Source organism: Myotis brandtii, unplaced genomic scaffold (genome assembly GCF_000412655.1).
Source record: "Myotis brandtii unplaced genomic scaffold, ASM41265v1 scaffold627, whole genome shotgun sequence".
Taxonomy (NCBI): Eukaryota; Metazoa; Chordata; class Mammalia; order Chiroptera; family Vespertilionidae; genus Myotis; species Myotis brandtii.
Genome location: NW_005370397.1, coordinates 269,715 through 280,465, shown reverse-complemented (window position 1 = coordinate 280,465; position 10,751 = coordinate 269,715). Strand labels below are relative to the sequence as shown.

Sequence of the window (10,751 nt, the reverse complement as noted above, 5' to 3'; positions counted from 1 at the left end):
GGTTTCTCAGCTGCCACCCGGGGGGTGGTACTTCTTGGAGACTCTGATGGTCTGATGGGAGAGAGTTACTTTGGAAGGAGCAGGTCCCTGGGGACTCTCAGGAATCAGTGCTGTAACTTCCTCCGTCATGCAGAAGGTTTCTCAGCTGCCACCCGGGGGGTGGTACTTCTTGGAGAATTAAGGTCTCTGATGGGAGAGAGTTACTTTGGAAGGAGCAGGTCCCTGGGGACTCTCAGGAATCAGTGCTGTAACTTCTAGAGAAGCTCCGTCATGATGCCCCCTCAAGGGCAGAAAGCCCCATGCGGGGGTGGCTGGGAGGGACGCGGGAGTGGAGGTGGCAAGGCCTTTGGGCCGTGGCCTGCAAAGTGAAAGGCAGAATGAGGGAGATTCACTGTGCAGGCCGCGCTCGACCAGGCGACCAGGCGTGGAAGATGCTGGAGAACTGGGAGAGAGTGCGGGCAGGGAAGTCAAGGTCAGCGAGTCACATGACGCAAAGAACTCCAGTGAGGTGAAGCCGGGAGAGTGTCTGTCTGATTTAGCACAAATGTGATCAATGCCTGGAAGCCAGAGGCAGACTCGTAAATTCTCCAACATGAAATGCAGTGTGGAGAGAAAAGAAAGTATTGATCTATAATTGCATCATGCTACTATAAATATTACTTCATTTTTTCCTAACCCCTCTAAGTCTGTTTTATATGACAATGACTTCTTTTCCATAAGTTAATTTTATCAGTCATAGGCTATCGAGGTTATACGTGTGTTTTTTTCCTACCCTCAGCGGACTGGTTTTATTTTCCTTAGGTGATTTATATATACTAGTAGATTTAAAATAGAAAGACATGTCTAATTGCGTGCCAAGTTCTATTTAATTCTAGGATGGCGTACCTTCTGCATAGTGAGGTTATAGGTGTAGTCATTCCTGCCGTGGATTTCCCACACTATGAAATTTGCGTCAACATCCTTGATAAAGCCATTTTTATTGTATCTGAAAAACAGCAAACACAAAACATAGTTGCGTCATCCTACTAGAAACGTTTTATTTCTTCTGACCCCTTTAAGCCTGTTTTACATGACAATGACTTCTTCATAAATTAATTTTCAGTGGCTGGTTTCATTTTCCGGTGGAATAGAGCAGTGGTCGGCAAACTGCGGCTCGTGAGCCACCTGTGGCTCCTTGGCCCCTTGAGTGTGGCTCTTCCACAAAATACCACGTGCGGGCGCGCATGTACAGTGCGATTGAAACTTTGTGGCCCATGCACAGAAGTCGGTATTTTGTGGAAGAGCCACACTCAAGGGGCCAAAGAGCCGCATGTGGCTCACGAGCCACAGTTTTCCCACCACTGCAATAGAGGGATCAAGAGCTCCGGTTTTCGAGTTGGATGGGCTTAGGTTTAAGTCCCATTCTTTTCACTGAACAGCTTTGTGACCTGGGGAAGTTCCTTCAGCTCTCAAAGCCTCCACGTTCCTATCTGTGAAAGCATCACCGTACCTACTGTGTGGGTTTTCTTCAGCTCTCAGAATACACCAGACAGTAGCGAAGCAGATTTTTTTTTTTAACATTTGGAGCCATAACTTCTCTTTAACAGGCACCATGTATTAATAAGGCGAGGGTGGCCGGGGCCCTTCCAGCAGGCTGGCAGCAGGGAGAAGGATGGAAGTGAGCGATGGAGGGAGGGAGGGCAGAGCAAGATCCCCTGGTGTCATTTAATCAACGAATATCCAGTGTGGCCCAGTGTGTACCAGGGAATTAACCCACAGAATGACCACGATGAGGATGGAGATGCTGCAGGTCTCCCTGGAGGAGGAGGCTGGAGGTGACACTGGGTGTCCGAGGGTTAGCTGCCCTCAGGAGAACTGAGGTGGGCTGAGAAGCAGGAGTCATCAGAAGCTCCGGGAGCGATGGTCATGCACAGCGCATGCTCAGGGACACGTGAGGACTCCAGCCAGCAGCAGGCGCCAGCACGTGGTCCAACATGGACAGGCTGCCCACTCGCTGACACAGGCGCCTGAGACATACGCCCCATGGAGATTAGAGTATTTACCCCAATCTCAGTGAGTTTTAAAAGAGATGTTACTTCAAATTAGTAAGATTATTTTTCCTGATATCATTAAGAAATAAGGACCTGACCCCAGCTGGCATGGCTCACTGGTTGAGTGTTGACCTATAAGTCAGGAGGTCAAGGTTTGATTCTGGGTCAGGAGGGCACATGCTGGGGTTGCAGGCTTGATACCCAGTAGGGGACGTGCAGGAGGCAGCCAGTCAATGACTCTCTCTCATCATTGATGTTTCTATCTCTCTCTCCCTCCCCCTTCCTCTCTGAAATCAATTTAAAAAATTATATTTATTTAAAAATAGGGACTTGAGACCAAAGCTAAAGTTCAGATACTGATAAAGGCACACTTTTGCTAACCAGAGCTTGTGACTGATTTAAAAATGGTTATGGGTCTTCCTTCTCCGTCAGCTATTGCTTGTTTTTCTAAATGGAATTGTCCCCCACACTCCTGGGATGGACATTTCACTTAGGACCTTGGGCTCAGGCAGGATGCCTCAGTGTCTGATGTATTTTCTGGGTCCCATCTCTGTGTCTATTCATAAAAAATGTCGGATCCTGCCCTGGCCGGTTTGGCTCAGTGGATGGAGCATCGGTCTGCGGACTCAAGGGTCCCAGGTTCGATTCTGGTCAAGGGCATGTACCTTGGTTGTGGGCACATCCCCAGTGGGAAGTGTGCAGGAGGCAGCTGATCGATGTTTCTCTTTCATCGATGTTTCTAACTCTCTATCCCTCTCCCTTCCTCTCTGTAAAAAATCAATAAAATAGATTAAAAGAAAATGTCGGATCCTTGCTGGCGTCTCCTTATTCACCGCCCAGGTCTCTGCCTGACTTTGCAGTTATTCTATCTGACTTCCCAGGCCAGCTACAAATTGCTACCACCCACTCCTGTTTATAAAAAGCAGTTCTTGGCCCTTTCTCACAAACTGGGCAGAAAAAGTTTAAGTGTCAGAAAGTGGTATCTGAGAAGCTGTTTCATTTTCATCTGAGTTTTTCTTAGAAATCGTAAAGAGAGGAGCTCAGGTGTGAGTAACGGGTAGCGGACCCTGACTTTGTTCTTGGAGCGGGAGGGAAGTTATAGAGAACTAACACATGTGTGGGAATGTACACAATTTTGCACCCAGTTTCAGAGATGTGGGTCTGGCTTCAGTAAAGCTCTAACTCTAGGAACTTCAGAAGGTGCAGCATGCTTGATCGCATCTTCTGTAAGCGATCAGAGTTTTTGAATGACTAAGACTAGTTGCAAAGGCCATATGTTTTATTTCAATGAAAAAGATCTTGAATTCTGAGCTGGCATCTTTTGACACTCACAAAAACCAATAAGCTCCAGTGCCATCTAGTGGCCATAGGATAAATTGCATGACCCTGACTTTCTGGGTTTGGGAGTCCTAATATTTGATGACTGGAGAAGATTTGACTTTGGGTGGTGGGCACCCCATGCAATACACAGATCACATAACAGAGAAACCCACATCTGAAATCTGTATGTTCCTGTTGACCAATATCATCTCAATCAATTTAATAAATATATATATATATTTTTAAATGATCTTAGGTAATATTTTATTTATTTCATGGAGATTATGGGACAAAAATACTTGCCTAAGTAAGCATGGCTTATTCTCATTAATGTTCACTGATAGAAGATACAGAAAGATGGCAGGAAAGTTCTCTAGCTGGAGCTCTCCAAGCCATTGCGGAAGGAATATTGAAGAGGTCAAAAAGGTTTATTGGCATGCTAATTGCTGTAATTCTTGGATTAATTGCTATAACAGCAACAGGGGCAGCAGCTGGGGTGGCATTACAGTGATCAGTCCAAACTGCTACTTTTGTTCAAGACTAGCATAAAGATTCAGAACAGTTATAGAATTCTCAACGGAAAATTAATAGTGAAATCAATGAACAATTGGCCGATCTTGAACAATCAGTAGTTTTATTAAGGGATCAAATTGTTAGTTTGCAAAAGCGATTACAGTTAAAGTGTGATTAGAACCATACTGGTTTATGTGTCACCCCTGTGCCTTATAATGAAACAGCTTTGCTATCTTCTCTGTCATGATTCAAACCTGCAGCAAAACTAAAAAGGGGGAAATTGTAGCTGGACAAGTGATATGAAGTTAACTAGAAGAGGACACCCTGCCAGGAAAAGGCGGGGGCCTGCAAGCGGGCCATGTCAGAACAAAGTCTTGCAAGCAAGACTTATTGTTCAGAGGCAGAACTTTCCTTGAGGTGATAAATAGTCCATGAGGGCATGGAAAGTTCAAGGGAGGTTACACTGCTGCAGGTGGAAAGGGTCTCTGTATAACATAGGAAATTAATAGTGTAATGTATAACTTAGCTCTGATGATCTCATAAGCATGCCTGTTAATCATTGTCACTTGCTGTACTCCATTGTTATTTGCTGTACTCCTCAAATAAAGGTCATGAGAGCTTTGGGGGCTTTGCTACTCGCCTGAGCGAGCGGTAGCCCTCTGCTTCTCTAAACTCATCCTGCATGCCAAGCTCATCTCAGCGTCACCGTTCACAAAGGACATCAATACTATTACATGAAAAGAGTGAAACACTGAGGTGCTAGAATTTCTTTGTTACCACAGCATAATCTGGCCATATTTGACTAATGCAAGGGGAAATAGTCAGACTGGAGATAGAGTTTTTGGGGGTTTATCAGTATATTGAGACATTCAGGTCCATGAGACTGGATGATACTACAAAAAGAACAAGTTGAGATAGAGAAAAGAAAAGAAAGCTTTGAGCCTAGCCGTTTTGGATCAGTGGATAGAGCATCAGCGTGCGGACCAAAGGGTCCTGGGTTTGATTCCGTTCAAGGGCATGTACCTCAGTTGCAGGCTCCTCCTTGGCCCCGGGCCCTGGTCGGGGCTGGTACAGATGGCAACCAATCGATGTGTTTCTCTCACATTGATATTTCTGTCTTTCCCTCTCTCTTCCACTCTCTAAAAACCAATGGAAAAATATCCTTGGGTGAGGATTAAAAAAAAAAAAAAGAAAGCCCTGAGCCTTGGGCATTTCAATATTAAGAGGTCATGGCGGGAGGGAGGGAAGAAACTATGAAATTAAGGAGTAGCTGCTAGTGAGGTAGCAGGAAAAGCAGGAGAATCCAATGTCCTGGAAGCCAACGGAAGAAAATATTTCAAGTAGGAGGGAATGATCAAATGTGCCATTCTTGTTAATGAGATAAAGTAAGGTTAGACCAGAGAACCGAGCCTTGGGTTTAGCAATGTGGAGGCCATGGGTCACCCTGGCAAGCTGGGCCAATGAAGTGGTGGGGGTAAAAGTCTGACTGACAGGGATCTGGGAGAGAATAGAAGAATTGATGACAGTGAGTATAGTGGCTAAAGGGGTGGTGGGGTCAAGAGCAGGTTTCTGGGAAAGAACTGCATATTTATATGGTGAACCAGAGGGTAAAGTTGATGATGCAGGAGAAAGAGGGGACAATTTCTGGAGCAATGCTCTTACTTAGGAAAGGGGTGGGGATACATACAGTTCACAAATGGAGAGACAGAGCTTAGATATGCATATAGTTAATCTATGCTGATAGGAAGACAGAGTTCATGGATGCAGAGGCGTGGAGATGAATGGGTATGGTGATGGAAGTTTGTGGAAGATCTCTTATGATTGTGTCACCTTTGACTCATTCATCTTCCTCGTTTTCTTTCCCTTACTATTCACATCTATCACTTATCAAGCCCTGCCTAAGATCGATCTATTATCTATCTATCTATCTATCTATCTATCTATCATCTACCTGCCTATCATCTATCTAACTATCTTTAAGATTTTTTTATTGACTGTTAGAGAGAGAGAGAGGAAAGGAGAGGGAGGGAGAGAGAAACATTGATGTGAGAGTGAAACATTGATCAGCTGCCTCCTGCATGCCCCCTACTGGGGATCAAGCCCACAACCCGGGCATGTGCCCTGACCAGGAATCGAACCAGGAACCTTTCAGTGCATGGGACGATGCCCAACCAAGTGAGCCACACTGGCCAGAGCAAGCCCTGCCTATATAATCGCTAATTTTCTCATAAATGATTCCTCTTCTTGTTGCTATTTCAGTAATTTAGTTATACCGTCTTACTACCTGAATTTCATCAGACTGTTTCCTTAAAACTCATCTTCCGCACTTTTCCCAGAGAGGACTAGCTGGAGCACATGTTGGGTCAGAGTGCTCTATGGGAAGAATGGAGAGGAAGACCTCCATGATCTCGAGTCCACCTGGCTCGTTTCTCAGCCTCTTCTTCTGACACTTCATTTCTCCCTGTGAGCCCCACCAACATGACTCTACCTGAACTATACATTTCCTTCCTCAAATTTCACTTTTGCTGGAAAGGCTTCGCCAGTGGAATTGATTACCTTCCTCACCTCTCTTCTTCCTCCCCTGCCTTCAGCTAAATGTTCATTATCCTTTAAGACTCAGTGGCTCAGCTCAAGTGCATGCTTTCTGGCAACATTCCCCGGAGCCCCTCTTCCTTCCATAGCTAGGCTTGATACTTTCCCTTTGAGTTTCAATGCCAACCACCCACACTATTTCTTTCTATCATTCCACTTAGCTTATCAGCTCATGTGTTTATCTAATTCATCAGACTCTTGAGCCCTTGAGTGCAGCAATTCTGTCTTATTTACCTTTGATTTCCAAATGCCCAGCACAGTAATTAGTGAAGAGTAGTCATTTAATAATGATGAAGTGAGCTGAAGAGTGCACTTCCTTGGGAGAGAACATTAAAATAGCTTACTCCTGGGGGATGAGGACCATTCCTATATAATAAAAGGATAATATGCAAATAGACTGAATGGAAGAACAACCAGAACAACCGAACAACTGGTCACTGTGACGTGCACTGACCACCAGGGGGCATGTGCGGAACATGGAGGGTGTCGGCCATGGTGGAATGATGGAGCAGGTGAGCAGGGGTGCCAGACCAAGGCGGGGCACTGGTCGCTGTCATTGTGGCGAGCCTCTGGTGGTTACTGAAAATTCTTTGCTGCTGCTGGCGTCGGCCCCACTCCCACCCGCTGCTGGCATTGGAGCCGCCGCTCACAGCCGCAGCTGGTGCCGGAGTCACTGCTCACACCCGTTGATGGCGCCAGCCCCACTCACACTCACTGCTGGTGCTGGCCCCAACTGCTCTGTGTCATCAGCAGGTGCAAGTGGGCCGGCACCGACAGTGCATGGAGGGGCGGCCAGAGCAGGGCTGTGGGCAGAGAGGGGACAGAGGGCCACAGTGGGAGGGTCAAGGCAGGGGCACAGAGGATGGTTGAGAGCCACCCCTGTGCCTACCGCAGCCTCACGGACCACAGTTCCTTTCAAGGTGCATGAATTTGTGCACTGGGCCCCTAGTATAAAATAAACAAAGAAAACTGGGCTTTGGTGAGAGGAAGAGTATGGGATGCCCAGGAGGATCAGTGGCCTGAGTAGGTGTATAGACGATCAAACTAAACAAGATAACAGACTAACCAGAGGCTCAGAGGACCTGTGACCGAGGGATTGTAGGAGGGAGATGTAGGAGGGTGAGGAAATAGTGTGGAGTCTTACAACTGCCGTGGTGAGGAGTGTGTGTGTGTTTGTGTGTGTGTGTCTGTGAGGTGGGGGATATGCTGGCAGAGGCCTTTTGGATCCTCACAGGGAAAGGTCTGATGACAAACCTGAATTGAAGCTCCTGACTCATTATTCTACCCCCACCCACCCTGTGGGATCTCAGAAGTTGTTGTCAGCTGAAGAGGTCCCTGAAAGCTGAATGCCCTGACTAAAATGTTGATGTTTTTTTAAAAAATATTTTATTGAATTTTTACAGAGAAGAAGGGAGAGAGATAGAGAGTTAGAAACATCGATGAGAGAGAAACATCGATCAGCTGCCTCCTGCACGCCCCCCCAGTAGGGATGTGCCCGCAACCAAGGTACATGCCCTTGACCGGAATCAAACCTGGGACTCTTCAGTCCGCAGGCCGATGCTCTATCCACTGAGCCACACCAGTTCGGCAATGTTGATGTTTTACACCCAGGATTTTACGTTCAGTAATGTATCCCAATGGCATCTCTGGACTACTGTTCCAAACATGTACATAAATGGATATTCACTACAATTTTATTTATAACAGCAAAACAATTAGAAACATGATCATTTATCTTTTTATATATTTTAAATTTTGTAACAAGCTATGTGACTTCTGTAATCATAAATCAAGAATACAGTCAGAGAAGCAAGCAAATGAATATAAAATTACTTGAAAAAGCCTTCCTCATAGCATTTTTACTTAATATTTTTAATATTGTTTATAAGAATTAAGTTAGAGATATTTTTGAAATCTCCCTATTCCCTTATTAGTAAATAGTTTCTTTCCTTGCAAGCTTTTAGTTATTATTGGCCCATAGAAAGAAAAGTCATATGTCACCTCGGGAAGGTAGTTTCTTCAAACTATCTTCAGTAGGAGCTTGGGAAGCGATTTAGAGAGGGAAAGTGAGGGTTAAGAGACTTGCCTACAGCCCGGCTACCATGGCTCAGTGGTTGAGCATCAACCTATTAACCAGGAGGTCATGGTTTAATTCCCCGTCAGGGCAAATACCCGGGTTATGGGCTCAATCCCCAGTGGTGCGAGTGTGGGAGGCAGCTGATCAATGATTCTCTCTCATCATTGATGTTTCTCTCTCTCCCTTTCCCTTCCTCTCTGAAATCAATAAAATATATATTTCTTAAAAAAGAGACTGACTACATCTCTGAGAAGAATCTCAGCTTTCTTACCCATTTATGTCTCAGGTGCTAAATTGTAACCTCCCTGAACATGCAGGAACCATGGTTTTCCAAATTTGGTTAACTAGTACTGAAAATCTAGTGTCACATATATTGGGTGCTCAAAAATATTTATTATTAAATGCATGATTAATTAGTCCTCTTTTCATTTTGAAACTTTGAAAGTAAGTTCAAATTTTAGTAGAATATACTTACAGTTGAAGCAAAGGGTGAAATTTTTCTTTGAAATCAAATTTCAATGGGCAGCCATATTTTCTCCAACTATATTTTACTCTCTAGAAAAGGAAAAATGCTTTGGTTATTTTCTCTATTAGGCTGATTAATAAAATTATAGTTTTCTTACCAAGTCTGTAGATGGTCGATTCCTCAGAAGTGACCTATAAAAAGATATTTTTATTACTTATCTTTTCTCTTTTTAAACTTAAACATTAAGCCATTACTTTTTTTGGGTGGGGAGATATCACAGAAGTCAAGTAGATAACCGTAATTCCAAAATACTACCAAACTATGTGGAGAATAAACAATACACTTCTAAGTAATACATGAGTGAAAGAAGAAATCTTAAGAGAAATTTAAAAATACTTCAAACTAAATAAAAATGAAAATGCAACTTTTCAAAATTTGTGAGATGCAGTTAAAGATGCAGTGCCCAGAGGAAAATTTATAGCAATGAATGCATCCTATATAATAAAAGGCTAATATGCAAATCGACCAAATGGCAGAACGACCAGTCACTATGACATGCACTAACCACCAGGGGGCAGATGCTCAACACAGGAGCTGCCCCCTGGTGGTCAGCACGAAGCCGAGCTCATGGCTGGTGAGTGCAACGGCGGTGGTGGGAGCCTTTCCTGCCTCCATGGCAGTTCTAAGGATGTCCCACTGCTGGCTTAAGCCATCAGTGCGACACCCCCTGAGGGCTCCCAGACTGCGAGAGGGCGCAGGCCAGGCTGAGGGACGCCCCCCCCCCAAGTGCACGAATTTCGTGCACTGGGTCTCTAGTTTATTATAAAAGATTGATGTTAATAGGAATAAATACTGACTCTAAATTATTGATACTAAATTAATAAAAACTCAGTGCTTATGGTACAATATTTCTTACTTTTCAATAGTGTAAAAGAAATCATGCCGATGACAATTTTTGTAACCAAATCTACAAAAAGAAACATAATGAAACTGTAATATCATTCTTTCTATATACTTGCACAAACATTTAATCATTTAACTCAGTAATTCTAAAACTTGAGAGTATTACAGGGTCGTCACTTATTGAATTATAATCTCTGGGGTTGGTGTGTTGCCCTAGTATTTCTATTTTTAAAAATCAGTTACACAAATGTTCCTGAAGATACCAGAATTTGAAATCTATTGATTTATTTCTTCTATTTGATACCTGTGAAAACCTGATAGAAAATCTATCAAAAATGAAGACAAATTTCTGTGGATGGTTTTATTCCTCATACATTTTTTAATTTTTAAAATATATTTTAGGAGAAACCAAGATGGCGGCATAGGTAAACACCAGAGTTTGCTGCCTCGTACAACCACTTCAAAAATACAACTAAAAGACGGAAGGACATCACCCAGAACCACAGGAAGGCTGGCTGAGTGGAAATTCTACAACTAGAAGGAAGGAGAAAAGCATACCGAGACTCAGAGGAGGTGTGGTGCGGAAGTAAAATACTAAGGTACAGAGGCGCACGCAGAGCAGGCTGGTGGCTGAGGGCGAGGTTGTCTTTTTTAATCGGGAGGGAGTCTCATGCTCTGAGCTCCAGTTCCTGGCGAGTTTCTGGGGACCTGGACTCATACGGGAGAAGTGGGAGTGTCTGGCATCGGTCAGAACTCGAGGGCAGCTTTCTCTCGGAGGTACTTGCAGCAATTGCTGGGACACTGAGAAGCGGGGCCTCTGAAGGCAGGACTGAGAGCAGCCATAACTGCT

General features: G+C 44.3%; 1 protein-coding gene across 2 annotated transcripts in view; it reads right to left on the bottom strand.

The window, feature by feature from the left end:
- Window positions 1–10,751, bottom strand: part of LOC102245965 (chromosome unknown open reading frame, human C1orf101) — an 86,716-nt gene that overhangs the window by 20,898 nt on the left and 55,067 nt on the right. For both annotated transcript variants that reach the window (XM_014528249.1, XM_005880146.2), the window contains 4 exons: window positions 9,915–9,965; window positions 9,156–9,189; window positions 9,008–9,087; window positions 886–985 (listed from right to left, as the gene is read on the bottom strand). In XM_014528249.1, the coding sequence (XP_014383735.1) occupies window positions 886–985; window positions 9,008–9,087; window positions 9,156–9,189; window positions 9,915–9,965 (265 nt within the window). The remainder of the gene's footprint in view (window positions 1–885; window positions 986–9,007; window positions 9,088–9,155; window positions 9,190–9,914; window positions 9,966–10,751) is intronic.